The 16,210-nt window shown below is 40.5% G+C and overlaps 1 protein-coding gene across 6 annotated transcripts; it reads right to left on the bottom strand.

The window, feature by feature from the left end:
• Window positions 1-3,009: 3,009 nt before the first annotated feature.
• ZNF432 (zinc finger protein 432) lies at window positions 3,010-15,479 on the bottom strand. 6 transcript variants are annotated; one of them, NM_001192232.2, is made up of 6 exons: window positions 14,627-14,754; window positions 14,157-14,196; window positions 11,767-11,949; window positions 9,925-10,051; window positions 7,867-8,010; window positions 5,494-7,223 (listed from the first exon to the last, which is right to left on the bottom strand). In NM_001192232.2, the coding sequence occupies exons 3-6, from the start codon at window positions 11,779-11,781 to the stop codon at window positions 5,494-5,496; spliced, it is 2,016 nt and encodes a 671-aa protein (NP_001179161.2). In that variant the 5' UTR covers window positions 11,782-11,949; window positions 14,157-14,196; window positions 14,627-14,754. The 6 variants fall into 6 exon arrangements, with proteins under 6 accessions (XP_010813613.1, XP_010813612.1, XP_024834207.1 ...); XM_010815311.4 differs by lacking the exons at window positions 14,157-14,196; window positions 14,627-14,754 and adding an exon at window positions 15,180-15,479 and having other exon boundaries at window positions 3,010-7,223; XM_010815310.4 differs by lacking the exon at window positions 14,157-14,196 and having other exon boundaries at window positions 3,010-7,223.
• Between the last annotated feature and the right edge of the window lie 731 nt (window positions 15,480-16,210).

Genomic DNA, 16,210 nt, shown 5'->3' with positions numbered 1-16,210 from the left:
GGATTCCGTCAGCAGACTCCGCTTTATGACGTAACATGGCCCCACCCACCTCGGCGTTTTTGACGAGACAGGCCGTGGGAAGAAATTGAAATCATTCCTGGCACCCTAAATGCTTTTACCTCCTGGTTGCAAGGAATAACCAACCATTCTGTACTAACTGCGTTAAGATTTCAGAGGTCAATGTCGTTCCAAGGCCAACGTGGCGAGTTCAGCCGCCTGAGGAAAAAAAACTTTAGAGCTGTAGTCCGACGGGCGCGGCCATCTTAGAAGGCAGGTGTCCGTACGACGGAAAGGGCTCAGGCGCCCGGTGACTTGGGAAGATTAAAGATAGAAGCCGATACCTTTCTGGAGAGGCAGCGGCCACTGAGTTGATAAAAGTAGTGGTCACTTATAATCTTAGGTTTGTGGAGAGAGCAGTTAAATGTGGGGTGGGTAAAGGCTTATGTAGTTTATTAGAATTAACAGCTTTTGTAGAGGTGTGCATGCAGAGTCACTTCAGTCGTGTCCGACTCTTTGCGATCCCATGGGCTGTAGCCCGCCAGGTTCTTTTGTCCATGGGATTCTCCAAGCAAGAATACAGGAGTGGCTTCCCATGCCCTTCTGCGGGGGACTGTCCAGACCCAGGGATCGAACCTTGGGCATCTGCATTTCAAGCAGATTGTTTACCTCTAGTTCAGTCGCTCAGTTGTGTCCGCCTCTTTGCCACCGGCTAAACCAGGGGTAATAACTAAAGGTACATCTCGATTAAAAAAAAAAAAAAAAAGCTAATGGACACATAGCGACATCTAGTGGGTAAGGGGATGAGGTGAAAATGTGTGAACTACGTGTTTTAAAAAGTAAATGGTGACAGTGGGGCATTTGAGAATGTAAAATTATAAGATAATGCAATTATCATACTTGGCATAGTTCACAAATGAAAAAAAAATGCTTTAAAATGTTATTTTTATGTAGGCATGGGAAGTTTAATTCTAGAGGGTTTAAAGATTTTTAGAAGGCAACCTAGATCCAATTTAAATTTTTCATTCTTTGACCAAGCAATTCTAATTCCAACAATTTATTTGGTAAAAAGTTTTAACCACAGAGGCTTTTGTAGTAAACAAAGGAAAAGCCTAAGTGTACTGTAAAGATGCTTTGGTAAATTATGGGCTATCCACTCAGTATAACAGTATATAACATTTAAAGATTGTTAGTATAAATAAGGAAAATGGTTTTTCCAGTAGTCATGTATGGATATGAGAGTTGGACTATAAAGAAAGCTGAGCACCAAAGAATTGATGCTTTTGAACTGTGGCGTCGCAGAAGACTCTCGAGAGTCCCTTGGACTGCAAGGAGATCCAACCAGATGATCCTAAAGGAAATCAGTCCTGAATATTCATTGGAATGACTAATGCTGAAGCTGAAACTCCAATACTTTGGCCACCTGATGCAAAGAACTGACCCATTTGAAAAGACCCTGATGCTAGGAAGGATTGAAGGCAGGAGGAGAAGGGGACGACAGAGAATGAGATGATTAGATGGCATTACTGACTCAATGGACATGAGTTTGAGTAAACTCTGGGAGTTGGTGATGGACAAGGAGGCCTGGCTTGCTGCAGTCCATGGGGTTGCAAAGAGTTGGACACAACTGAGCAACTGAACTGAACTGTTTTTGAAAATTCTGATTGGTTAAATATTTAGCTTGCATTATTTTAGGGTTTGTGCTTATGAGTAGAGAATATCATAAATTTTCACATTCCTAGTTTTTGCAATTCTTCATTGTTAGTATCTTTGTATAGTAATTATGTTTTACTTTATTATAAAAACAGACCCATTTTAGAAAAGTTTTAGAATACTGAATGATGTAGCTGTTCATAATAAATACAGACTTGTCTCATTTTTCTTTTGTAAAAAATATACTTACCCGCATTTAAAATTTGGAGAATATATCGTTAACAGTGTTTTGCTCTTAGGTACAATATGGGTGACAAAATTTGTTTATATATGCTTTTTAATTTTTAGGTATTAAGAATTTGTTTTCATAATTTCTTAATAGTATTACATTCCCTTCAGGGATTAAATTTCAGCCCTATTCACCTGAGATGTCAAACTCTGAAAGGTGAGTTGAACATGTGGTCCAGAGAACTCGGGGCAGCCCATTCTGTGACTCTGACTGATCAGTTTCAGGAATGAGTGGCTGTGACCCTGCCATGGCAGCATGTGTAGGTTCACAGAAGGACAAGTAGTAGAAAGGATCTGAGGACCTGGTAGGTGGGGCCCTCATGTCTGATTCCTTGTTGTAGAATATCTGCCCAGAATCCATCCTGTGACAGTGTGGGGTGGGAGTGGCTGCACTAATCCGGGATTTAGGGCAGAGCTGTTCAAATTTAAGTATAGATCAGAAAGGTCATTTTATAAACCCAGAGTCTGGGGTCTCCAGTCTCACAGGTTCTGGTTTGGGTCTGCAGTGTGACTGAAGAGCTTGCATCTTTTACAAGCCTCTCAGAGAATCCTGAGGCAGGAAGCCCAGAGAAAACACTTAGAAAAACATCTAGAGTGTTCTTGGCTCGCAACAGATCTTGTTGGCTCCCCCTGGTACATTTAGGTGTTGATTCAAATTACATTTGCCCAGAAGAGCCTTCGTTGGAAACACTTTCTAAAATAGCTTCCCCATGACAGCGTATGTACTAGTCTTAATATTTCTCCAAAACATTTATCAGAACTGATATTCTGATGTGTATTTACTCAGTCACCTGCACTAGACTCTATGCTCCACGAAGGCCGTGGCTTTGCCTGTTTTGTTCTGATGAGTCTCCAGTGACTCAAACAGTGTCTGGCCAAATGTAGATGCTTAACAAATATTTTTAAAGGAATGAATTACTCACCATGCAGTTGGATATTGAATACTGCCACAATACTGTATGGCAAATGTCCTTTTCTTTTTCCCCTAAAAGCAAGACTCATCATTTATAAACTGAGTTAAATATCCTTATTATATCAAAGAAAATAACTGGATAGAGACAAGAGAATAGATCTATTGCTTGGAAAACTAAGAATTTATTGCAAGCAGACCTGCCCAAAAAGAATTGATAAAGGAGACTGACAAAAAGAAAATAACAGAAGGAAACATGTGACATCAGGAATGAAGAAAAAGGAATGGAAAGGGTAAATAGGTCATCAAATATAATAGGCTAGTCTCCTTTCGAGTTTTTTAAAGTTACATTGGGTGGTTGAAAGCAGACATGACAACTTTACCTGATATGGTTCTCAATGTAGGTAGAAGTGTTGAGATATCACTGTTAGGGAACTGTAAATTAAGGCCATCATTATCTACTACCACGTATGTGACAGGATGGCTGGAATCAAGTATGACAGTGCCAACTGCTAGAAAAGACATGGAACATCCAGGGTGTTCATACACTACTGGTGAGAATGTTAATTAGTACAGCCACTAAAGAAAAATTTGGCAGTTTCTTATAAAGTTAAACACAAATGTAACATATGACAGCTGGGTATTTACTCCAAAGGAACAAATACTTACTTTCCCATAAAGTTGGGTCCATAAATGTTCATAGGGTTTTATTCAAAACAATGAAACACTGGAAAACAACCCAGACATCTGTCAATAGTTAATAGATAGTTATTGTACATCCATACAAAAGAATACTATTAACAAGTAAAACTATTTATACACCAAAAAAATTGGATGGATCTTAACAGCAATTTGCTGAGTGAAACGAAACCTATCTCAAAGGCTACACACAGTATGATTCCATTTTAACAGCATTGTTGAAATAACCAAGTTGGAGTGATGGAATTTGACCAGTGGTCACCATGGTCAGGGTTGGGGGAAGAGTGTGACCACAGAGGGGTAACATGAGGATGTTTCTTTGTGTGGGCACAATTCTGCATCCCAATTGTGGTGGGGTTTACAGAAATCTTATGTATAAGATAAAATTTCTTAAAACTATATACTAAAAACAAAAAACTTCATAAAATTAGTGCATGCAAAAACCTACTAAAATCCAAATAAGATCCAGTTTACTTAACAGCACTGCACCAATGTCATTTTTTGGGGTTTGATGATGTATTATGGTTATGTAAGATAACACCACTGAAGAAACTGAGTAAGGGTATGTGGGAACTTGCTATATTTTGTAATTACTTGGGAGTCTAAAACTATTTCAAAACGAATTTTAGAAAAATCATTTTTAAAGTCTTTGTAAACTACCTAATCCTACTTATAAACTTAGATAAATACATCGTTATATTGGATTACATTTATGAATATATTCCTTTTTACTTTGAAGTACATTGTAGACAGCTGAATTTAGAACCTAAGAAATGCAAGAGTGAAACATATAATAATACAAAGTGGGCACAGAACACTCCTGTATTGTATATAACAATACAAATTAGTGTCGAGACTAGCCCACTTTAAAATTATGGAATCATTGATATGGTTCAAGGTATTCTGCCCCAAAATGGACATCAGGTGTATAATAAATTTAGACATGTGATAGAAAGTTCAAGTATATGTCATTTTCATGAGGTTTCTTTCCTTCAAAATTCTGATATTTTGCTAAAGTTACTCCATATTTAGTGGGTCCATAACCATTTTATTTCTGTGTGAATTCATGAAAAGCAATGAGGCAGAATGTATCACTGAAATCCTGCCATATTCATTGCCATCTGAAAATTTTTCTCCAGCATGCATATCAGGCAACTTACTGAGGTTTTATTTCCAGGCAAAGGCTTTCCCACGATCATCATATTGTTACTATGTATGAGCTCATTGGTGATCTATTATGATCACTGATGAGATAGGGTTTTTTATTTCCATAGAAGGCTTTCCTAGCCTCTCCATTCATAGGATTTATCTTAGCATACACTTTTCATATAATTAGTACCTAAAAATGCTTCCTTGAGCTTTTTCTGCATTGAATGTATCAGAGCTTTTCCTACATGTTAATTTAGACATACAATGTTAGGTAACTGATCACTGAAGGCACTAGCACATTCTCTTCATTAAATTTCACCCCTATGCAAATTTCATATTTCCTAAGGGTGAAATCTAGCAGCAGGCTAATCTACACTGACGATAGTCAAGTATGCTAGGAGCACACTTATGTTTAAAGAGTTCACTGAACTATCATCTTTTTTATCCTAAAAAATTCACTTGTATATAATGAGTTCAGAGTTTCTACAAAGAATTATATACTTTGACCTATATGTTTCTCATGTGTATTAACAAGGGTTGACAAAAGATTACCCCCAATCACTGGATTCATAGTCTGTCTCTTTTATGAGTTCTTTGAGGTACAATGAGTGTTGAATTTGTGTTGAAGGCTTTCTCACATCAATTGCATACATACAGTTTGTCTCCTGTGTAAATTTTCTGGTGGGTAATGAGACCAATACCAATGCTGAATAGGATTTTCCACAGTCAGTATATATAAAGGTTAGAAATCTCTGATGTTGGACAAACCTATTTTCTTCCTGTAGGTGTAATCATAGTCATCGCTTTAATGGTTTGTTTCCATTATGAGTTCTCTGATGTACAAGGAGATTCCTTTTTGAGGAGAAGCCTTTTCCACAATCACTGCATACAAAAGGTTTCTCTCCTGTATGAGTCCGCTGATGAACCACTAGACGGCTTTTCACAAAGAAGCCTTTGCCACATTCACTGCAGGCATAAGGTTTCTCTCCAGTATGAATCTGCTGATGTAAAATGAGCTCTGTTTCCATGACAAAACCTTTTCCACATTCACTGCATATATAAGACTTCTCTCCCATATGAATTTGTTGATGTACAATGAGATAGCGTTTCATGGTGAAACCTTTTCCACACTCACTGCATGTAAAGGGTTTCTCTCCAGTATGAGTTCGCTGATGTACCACAAGATTGCTCTTAAAGGCAAACTCTTTTCCACATTCATTGCATGTATAGGGTTTCTCTCCAGTGTGAGTTCGCTGATGTATCATTAGTGCACTGTTCACAACGAAGCCTTTCCCACATTCACTGCATCGGTAAGGTTTTTCACCAGTATGTGTTCGCTGATGCACGACCAGCCGACTCTTTAATGGGAAGCCTTTCCCACACTCACTGCAGATGTAGGGTTTCTCTCCAGTGTGAGTTCGTTGATGTACGGTAAGCATGCTCTTCAAGGTGAAGCCTTTTCCACATTCACTACATACATAGGATTTCTCTACTGTATGAGTCTTCTGATGTACAATCAGATTACCCTTCCTGGAAAAGCCTTTTCCACATTCATTGCACATATACGGCTTCTCTCCTGTATGAATTCGCTGATGTTCGGTCAGACGGCTCTTCATAATGAAACCTTTCCCACATTCATTGCATATGTAGGGTTTCTCTCCTGTATGATTCCGTTGGTGGATGATGACATAGTGCTTTGTGGTAAAGCCTTTCCCACATTCACTGCAGATGTATGGTTTCTCTCCGGTGTGAGTTCGCTGGTGTATAGTGAGCATGCTCTTTGCAGTGAAGCCTTTTCCACATTCACTACATACATAGGATTTCTCTCCAGTATGATTTCGCTGATGTAAGATGAGATTACGCTTCCCTGGGAAGCCTTTTCCACAGTCACTGCATACATAAGGTTTCTCTCCTGTGTGAGTTCGCTGGTGTTCAATCAGACGGCTCTTCGTGATGAAGACTTTTCCACAATCACTGCATATAAAAGATTTCTCTCTCTCATGAATTCTCTGATGTTCATTGAGCCTGGACTTCCGGGAGAATACTTTTGCACACAGATTGCATCCATAAGGTTTCTCTCCTGTATGAACTCTCTGATGATCAGTGAGCTGAGACTTCTTAACAAAGGCTTTCCCACATTCACTGCATATATGGGCTTTCTCTATGTTGTGAGTTATTTGGTGCTTAATGACTTGGGACTTAGTGCTGATGGGTTTTGCACTTACAGGGCATTTAACTGGAGAATGACATTTTTCATGTTTACCAAACAGAAATGATTTCCCATCTCCATTACATTTAGCAGAGTTTTTAATTTCATAGCTTTGGCTCTGAATGACTAAACTTGAATTTGTCTTCAAAGTTTTTATATAGAACTCAAACATATCATGATTTTGCCTGAAACAGAAATAACTTTGGCTTTGAAGAACAGGATTTCCAAATGTATTACGTTCCTGGTATTGTTCAATACCTTTCAGCATTTTTTTATTTTCCCAGTCAACCTGCAGATGATTACCAATGTTGCCAGTTTCTAGGAAAGAAGAGAATAATGAATCCTTTTTATTCCTGTTTGGAATAAAATTGGTTAAAAAATTCCTTGGTGTTTTTTTAAAAATGGTACTTTAGTGGCAACCTTATAACAACAGTATGAAACAAACACTCCCTGTATAAATGTTCCTTATTTCTTACACATTGGTAAAACCAAAGTAATACAGGGACTTCCCTGGTGGGCCAGTGGTCAAGACTCTGTACTTCCACTGTAGGGCACATGGGTTTGATCCCACATGCCAAAATTAAAAAAAAAAAAAAAAAATTTAAAGTGTGGCCAAAAATTTAAAAAAACAAACAAAAAAAAACACAAAGATTTCTTCTTGAGCTGAGGCCTGGAAGGTGGAATTCCACAGCCAGAGAAGTGAAACAGATTTGTGACAGGGTTCAAAGGAGTTATAAAATCCAAGGAAGGCAAAAACAAGGCAAACAAAAATCAAGATGTAAAATAAAATCAAGGATCAGATCTCAGAAGCAAAAACGGGTATATTTCCCTCTCAAGGCCTAAAAGTTCTTTTATGGGAAGAGCTATGCAGAGGCACAATTTCTGCATTTTCAGACACTCCCCAGCCTCTTCTCCCTGTCTAGCTCAGGACATCTGCAATTACCAACCATTTCTCACTCACCTGGCCAGGTATGACTGTGTATTTCATCTTCTGTCATCCATCGTTCTTCCCCTTGTTCCAACTTGAACAGCACATCTGATTTGCTGACTCGATACCGTTTATGGGAAATGATAGAAGACTTAGTCCCACTGAATTGGGCTGGGGCTGGTCAAGACAGGAGAATTTTACATTTGAGGGATTGGTTTTCACATCTGCCAAGCAGAGGCTTTGCACTCAGGAGAGACTCATGGGATGTTATGATATGATGATATCGCTTTGGTCTCCACCCATGGTTTCTGGCAGAGAGCTTCTGCAGCCCTCATAGGGACTTCCCTGGTGGTCCAGTGGCTAAGACTCCAAGCTCCCAATGCAGAGGGCCTGGGTTTGATCCATGGTCATGGAACTAGATCCCATATGCTGTAACTAAAGATCCCATATGCCACAACAGAGCTTGAAGATCCTTTTTGCCACAACTAAGACCTGGTGTGTGTACTAAGTCACTTCAGTTGTGTCTGACTCTTTGTGACCCTACAGACTCTAACCCGCTAGGTTCTCTGTCCATGGGATTCTTCAGCATGAATACTGGAGTGGGTTGCCATGACCTTCTCCAGGGGATCTTCCTGACCCAGGGATCAAACCATAGTCTCTTGTATCTCCTACACTGGCAGGCGGGTTCTTTACCACTAGCGCCACCTGGGAAGACCTGGCACAGCCAAATAAATATTTTTAAAATTAAAATAAAAATGAAGCCCTTGTAATTTCCTATGTGAGAGGCATGGCAGAAACCTCTTTTGTTACAGCATTTGGTCAAATTCCAGTTGCTGGCACAAGAACTTCCAACACCCTTGGTCTCCAAGAGTGATGGGTGTCTTCTGTGTGCTGATAAGATGACTGGTGACTAGGGGCCCTAGGGAGTTTAAGAGTGGAGACTGGCTGCCAGAAAAACCAAGGCATGAACAGAAGGTTAGAAATTTCAGCTCCTCCTACCCCTGCCATGAGCTTCCCTGATAGCTCAGTTGGTAAAGAATCCACCTGCAATGCAGGAGACCCCCATTCGATTCCTGGGTCAGGAAGATCCGCTGGAGAAGCGATAGGCTAACCACTCCAGTATTCTGGCCTGGAAAATTCTGTGGACTGTATAGCCCATGAGGTTGCAAAGAGTCAGACATGACTGAGAGACTTTCACTTTCTTTCACTTTTCACCCCCGCCACAGAGAAAGAGAGGACTGGAGACTGAGTTAACCACCCACAGCCAGTGACTTAAAAAAACATGCCTTCACAATGAAATCAGCATAAAACCCCTTACACAACCAGGCTGGGGGAGCTTCTGGGTTGATGACCACATCAAGGTGACACACTTGGAGCACTCGTGGAAGGACCATGATCCCTCCCCCTTAACTCTGCCCCAGCATCTCTTCCATTTGGCTTTTCCTGAGTTTTATCCTTTATAATAAACTGGTAATGGTAAGTTAAGTGCTTTCCTGAGTTCTGTCAGCCATTCTAACTGTCAGATGCTGAGGGGTGGAGAATGGGAATACTTGATATTTTTTTTTAATGTAATTTTTTTTTTTTTTTGGCCATGCCCCGTGGCATGTGGGACCTTAGTTTCCCAACCAGGGATCAAACTTGTGCTCCCTGCATTTGAAGTGCGAAGTCTCAACCACTGGACCACTAGGGAAGTCCCAAAGGCTCAGTTTATAGTCAAGTCAAACAGAAGTGTGGGTACCCTGGACACCTAATATGTTCAACTAACATCTGAAGTGAGCCTGTAAGCCTCTGGAGTATGATGCTGAATTTGGGTGGTTACTGTCAAAAGAGGATTGAATTGCGGGACACCCAGGCTGTACATGGAGAGTAGGAGAATTGGTTACTAGTATAGAAAAAACCCAGACATTTGGTGTCAGTCATGTTGGGCATAAAAACAGTTCATAGCACATTGTATATATCCTTTCAACAGGAGCTAGAAGAGGCAATAAGAATCTGCCATAGGGCACTGCAGTATTTCAAAGTTTAAGCAGCTGAGAAAATAAAAGCCACTGATTGGGGACCCTCTGAAGGACCCAAGGGAGCTGTCCTCACCCACGGACACCAGGTTGCTATAGTTCTCCAGCATCACATCCCGGTACAGGGTCTTCTGAGCAGGGGTCAGGAGCTGCCACTCTTCCCATGTGAAGTCCACAGCCACATCCTTGAATGACAAGATTTCCTGGAGTAATAGATTCCTGGTTTAATATGAGTGTTTCTCTTCAATTCATTCATAAAGAATATAAAGGAAGCTGTCCTGTTCATATTAAGTACGATTTTGACACCAATTTTCATGTTTTTTTTAAACACACCACCAAGCAACTGTCTGACACCAGCTGTGTGTCCTACCATTCAATTCTGACACAATCAACCTGAAGAGAGCACCATGTAGCATACGGTAAAGGCTCAGTCCCATGTCTAAAATATGACACAAAGGAACCTAGTTACAAAATAGAGACAGACTCACACAGAGAATAGACTTATGGTTGCCAAAGTGGGAGTTGGAGGAGAAATGGGTTGGGAGTTTGGGATTAGCAGATGCAAACTATTATATATATAGAATGGATAAATAAAGTTCTAATGTTCTGCACAGAGAATATACTGTGACAAGCCATAACAGAAAATCGTATGAAAAAAGAATGTATATACATGTATAACAGAATCACTTTGGTATACAGCAGAAATTAACATAACATTGTAAATCAACTATACTTCAATTTAAAAAAGATTTTAAAGAAGATATCATGAGCAAAGCTGAAAGAAAAGTGACAAGCCAGGAAAATATTTTTTATAAACAAAGAGGACTTCCCCAGGAGTCCAGTGCTTAAGAATCCATGCTTCCACTGCAGGGAGTGCATGTTCAATCTCTGGTCAAGGAAATAAGGTCCCACATGCCACGTTGCGAGGTTAAAATAAAAGAGAAAGAATCAATATATAGTACATAGGAATGATTCATTAATCAGAAGAAAAAGATAATCTTGTTAATGTAAAAATGATAAGGACAGACATTTCTCAAGAGAAAAAATGCAGCTGATCAATTAATATACAAGACCGATTTCAACCTCATCTGTGATGAGGTAAATGCAAAATATGGCCAAAAAAAAAAAATTGATTACTGAAAATCATACAATTTGATAATATCCTAGTATTAAGTGCTGTCAAAGACTAAAGGCATGGATGACCTCATACAGCCCTTACCACGTGGCAGGCACTCCTCTAAATGCTTTACATAGTTTAACACAGTTTTTTTGAGTATGACTATAGACAAATGGCTCAGTGGGTAAAGAATCTGTCTGCAATGCAGGAGACACAGGAGACGTGGGTTCAATCCCTGGGTGGGGAAGATCCCCTGGAGGAGGAAATGGCAACCCACTCCAGTATTCTTGCCTAGAGAATTCCATGGACAGAGGAACTTGGCAGGTTAAAGCCCATGGAGTCACACAGAGTCAGACACAACTGAGTGACTAAGAACAGTACAGCACATAGACAAATGGAATTTTATACAGCTAATATTCACTGAACAATTGCAGTCGTTATTCATTTGGATGTTTAAATTATATCATCTTAGGGCAATAGGATGTTCTTTAAGAGTGTAATTTTTTGCACAAAACGTCCTAACAGATGTGTACACAGATATGTGCATGAACCCACATACATTTGTAAATAGACACACATCTGCAGGTGCGCACACAGAGTCAGTGACAGATACACATGATGTTCTAACACTATAGTTTCATAGGAATCACATAAACACTACATTCTTAATCGCACTTTGCCATGGTGTTGGGGTTAGATTCAGTTTATTTCTCTCTACTGAACTGGATTTTTTTTTTTTTTTTACAGGCTCTACAAATCCATTAAGGAATAAAGGAGAGAATAAAATAAGACATGAGTAACCTGCGCCTGGATCATATTCTCTGTTCTCTGAAAACAGTTGGCAATGCAGAGGTTCTGTCTCTTGTGGATATTCCTGTTAATTTCTAGTTAGATATCACAGCTGCCAGAGTGTCCCCATAAATAACAATATCTAGGTCCTGGAACCTTCTCTTTCTTTATTCATATCTTGTCTGTTGGTTAAACCTGTGGGTTGAAAAGCAAAATTACTTTTAGGATTATATTCCTACTTTCTGTGAGCTCACCTTAATACTACGGTCCCCAGTATTTCTGTCTCTCCATTTAATTTCCCAGAAAATTTCACACCTCCGGCCAGTGAAACCTAATTCCCTGAATATGTGGGAGTAGCATGAATTTGATGGGGGAAGTGGCCAAGGAGAATTAGGACATCACTACATTTCAGTGGCAGGTAATTTTCAGCACAGTTATACAGACAAAGCCATCTGGGGATTGAGAAACTGTAAAATTCTTCCTTTAAATTTTGTTGCCCTGACATCTCTTTAAAAAGTCTTCATATCCCTTGTTTAAATACATTTTCAACACAAGGACCAATGAGCAAATCAGAAAAAGAATATGAGCTATACAATCTTGAGAAAGAAGAATGGAACTGGAGGAATCAACCTGCCTGACTTCAGGCTATACTACAAAGCTACAGTCATCAAGGCAGTATGGTACTGGCACAAGACAGAAACATAGATCAATGAAACAATATAGAAAGCCCAGAGATGAATCCACGCACCTATGGACACCTTACCTTTGACAAAGGAGGCAAGAATATACAATGGAGAAAAGACAATCTCTTTAACAAGTGGTGCTGGGAAACCTGGTCAACCACTTGTAAAAGAATGAAACTAGGACAATTTCTAACACCATACACAAAAATAAACTCAAAATGGATTAAAGATCTAAATGTAAGGCCAGAAACTATAAAACTCCTAGAGGAAAACATAGGCAAAACACTCTCTGACATAAATCACAGCAGGATCCTCTATGACCCACTTCCCAGAGTAATGGAAATAAAAGCAAAAATAAACAAATGGGACCTAATTAAACTTAAAAGCTTTTGCACAACAAAGGAAACTATAAGCAAGGTGAAAAGACAGACTTCAGAATGGAAGAAAATAAAAGCCAATGAAGCAACTGACAAAGAATTAATCTCAAAAATATACAAGCAGCACCTGCAGCTCAATTCCAGAAAAATAAATGACCCAATCAAAAAATAGGCCAAAGAACTAAATAGACATTTCTCCAAAGAAGACATACAGATGGCTAACAAACACTTGAAAAGATGCTCAGCATCACTCATTATCAGAGAAATGCAAATCAAAACCACAATGAAGTACCATCTCACACTGGTCAGAATGGCTGTCAAAAAGTCTACAAACAATAAATGCTGAAGAGGGTGTGGAGAAAAAAGAACCCTCTTACACTGTTGGTGGGAATGCAAAGTAGTATAGCCACTATGGAGAACAGTGCGCAGATTCCTTAAAAAACTGAAAGCAGAACTGCCATACGACCCAGCAATCCCACTGCTGGGCATACACACTGGGGAAACTGGAATTGAAAGAGACACGTGTACCCCAATGTTCATAGCAGGACTGTTTACAATAGGCAGGACATGGAAGCAACCTAGATGTCCATCAGCAGACGAATGGATAAGAAAGCTGTGGATACTCAGCTATTAAAAAAAAATGCATGTGAATCAGTTCTAGTGAGGTGGATGAAACTGGAGCTTATTATACAGAGCAAAGTAAGAAAGAAAAACACCAATACAGTATATTAACACATATATATGGAATTTAGAAAGATGGTAATGATGACCCTATATGCGAGACAGCAAAAGAGACACAGATGTAAAGAAGAGACTTTTGGACTCTGTGGGAGAAGGTGAGTGTGGGACGATTTGCGAGAATAGCATTGAAACATGTATATTATCATATGTGAAATAGATCACCAGTCAAGGTTCGATGCATGAGATAGAGTGCTCAGGGCTGGTGCACTGGGAGGACCCTGAGGGAAGGGATGGGGAGGGAGGTGGGAGTGAGGATCAGGATGGGGAACACATATACACCCATGGCTGATTCATGTGAATGCATGGCAAAAACCACCACAGTATTGTAAAGTAATTAGCCTCCAATTAAAATTTAAAAAAAAAAAAAAAAACCACAAAACTCAAAAAAAAAAAAAAAGAATATGAGCTATAAATACAAATATAAAAACAATTCAAAAATATAAATACTGGGGAAATGAATACGGGAGCCAACTTGCAGGAAGAAGAATAAAGACAAAATTTAAAGGGACTAGAAAACTGGTGGGTCCAGGGACTTGGACCTGAAGTTTTCGGGGAATGTTAAGTTCATTAGCCAAAGTCTGAGCTAAACACACGAACCTACCAGGGTTCCGGAGCCTCCAAGCCTTCTGCGTCACGCATTTCTGCACGAAAGACAGTGACCATTACCCACCTCACCCCCCACCCGACTAACACCAAACCAGGTCAGATACACACGTATACTGACCTCCCTTAATGGTTCCTCGACTTTGAGCTCCAAATTACTCGAAAACCCGAACAAGACGCCGCATTCACTGACAATCCCCACCGCACTAGTTGTCAACCGCCAAGATGCTAAACCCTGACCTCAGGACTCTCGGTAGTTGATCTGTTCAGACTTTTCGGTGACCACCAGAGCCCATGACTGACCCCAAAGACACTCCGATCACGGACGTTCAGTACACGCTCCCCTCAAAAACAAAATCAAACCGCCACCCCCCCTCGTGCTACCTTCACGGGCAGGAAGGAGCCACAACCCACCTAAAGGCCGACAGCCCGCCCCCGTCCCCGCCTTTTACAGACACACAAACCCACCTGGTTCTCTCCTGAACCTGCAGCCACCTCTTCAGGGCCTAACTTTCTTCCCTAAGCTTCTTTTACTTCTGGTCCCCTCGCCCAGCCCCCTCTACGGACACCAACCGTCAAGGGTCAACGGCGTTTTTACCGCGTTTCTATGGTGAACGATAGGGCGTTTCCGGCATTTCCTTATGAGCTCATATGTACGCGCCATCACTGCCGCCTCGGCCCCCTGGGGGCCGCCATCTTTGCGCTTCTGTCGTATAGACGGCATACGGGTCTGCTGAGAAACCACGGCCGAAATTCTATTTCCTGGCCCAAGGAAAATGGGGCCATTTTAAGAGGTTTGAGCTCATACAAAGCAATCATGACGTGAGGGTAAATTCGTTTGAATGGACAGGGCCCGCTTTCTAAGGTCGGAGCCCATCAAGACCAGAAGGGTGCGGGCATACATTCTAAGCGGCTGTTAATGGCTGTGGCGTCTCAGCTCTGTGGGAAATTAAAATTACTTCCGAACATCTGGATCACTGGTTTAACCCCGAAAAGATCTAGAGACCGTAAGAAAACTTACGCATGCTTGGAAAAAAAAAATGGAGGCGCTCTGTAGCCATTAGGCAGGAGCACCGTGGAAGCAGCCATCTTAGAAGTTCTGTGTCCGTACTCAAAGCAAGTGCTTCGTGCGGGGCGGGGCTAGGCGTGGAATTGTCAGGTTAAGTGTTTGAGGAAAACCGAGGTTTGGGAAACTGATTAGTATAGCGATCACAATGTGAGCAGAAACAGTGGACGTTGTGAGCCACTTCTCAAGTGTGCTAATTACACGGCCGAAATACAAAACTTGCATATCCTAGGCAGCACAGGACAGTCTTCTGTCACTATACATTAGTCTGCATTCTTTTCGTAAAATTAGTACTGTAGGTTCTGGCTTCTTTCACATAGCATAATTGTTTTGAAATTCATCATTACTAAAGTATCAATAGTTCGTTCCTTTTTGTTGCTTTAGTATTCATTGTTGGATACTCACTGGATAATCATTTACCAATGGGTGGACCTTTGAATTGGTTCGTTTTTTTGGATACTGCAAATAGAACTATGAATATCCGTGTACAACAATGACCTCAAAGAACTGGTTTTCCCAGTTCCGTGCATCTTCATCGCCTCCCCAAGAAGTCTTTGACAGTCATTTACAGGGATACTACCCAGTTTATGCCCTGCTCCAGCTCATATTTCTCCCATCACCCCAGCCCTATGCTCGAAGACTCACTCACCCTGAGGAAACAGATCTTGAGAACACAGGCTGTGGCACAAACCCCAGGTTCATCTGTTGGCTTCAATATGTTTAACCCTATAGCCAGTGCCATAAACAATTCTCAGAAAGTGACTTGATAGTCATGTAACCAAAGGTCATAGCAAGAAGTTAGTTCTATTTCCAATATTCCCTAAAATGACAATAATTTGTAAGAGGGGCTCAGGATTACTGAAAGCTGTTCTACTCAAAATGAGGGTTCATAACAGCTAAAGTAGACACAGATTAACATCAGCCAAGGGAACAGACTGGAAGGGCCGAGTCTGGGGAAGTTCCAAATGGAGCTTCCAGCTGCCTTT

This window comes from Bos taurus, chromosome 18 (assembly GCF_002263795.3).
Source record: "Bos taurus isolate L1 Dominette 01449 registration number 42190680 breed Hereford chromosome 18, ARS-UCD2.0, whole genome shotgun sequence".
Taxonomy (NCBI): Eukaryota; Metazoa; Chordata; class Mammalia; order Artiodactyla; family Bovidae; genus Bos; species Bos taurus.
The sequence above is the reverse complement of the archived record's forward strand: the minus strand, read 5'-3'. Positions and strand labels throughout refer to the sequence as shown.

Bases quoted from the DNA above. Each gene is read 5' to 3' on its own strand.
- ZNF432 (XM_010815311.4), bottom strand. The intron at 8,011-9,924 runs GTGAGGACAGCT...TGTCTTGACCAG, and splicing joins TAGCAACCTGGTGTCCGTGG to CCCCAGCCCAATTCAGTGGG. The intron at 7,224-7,866 runs GTGAGTGAGAAA...CTTCTTTCCTAG, and splicing joins ACACAGTCATACCTGGCCAG to AAACTGGCAACATTGGTAAT.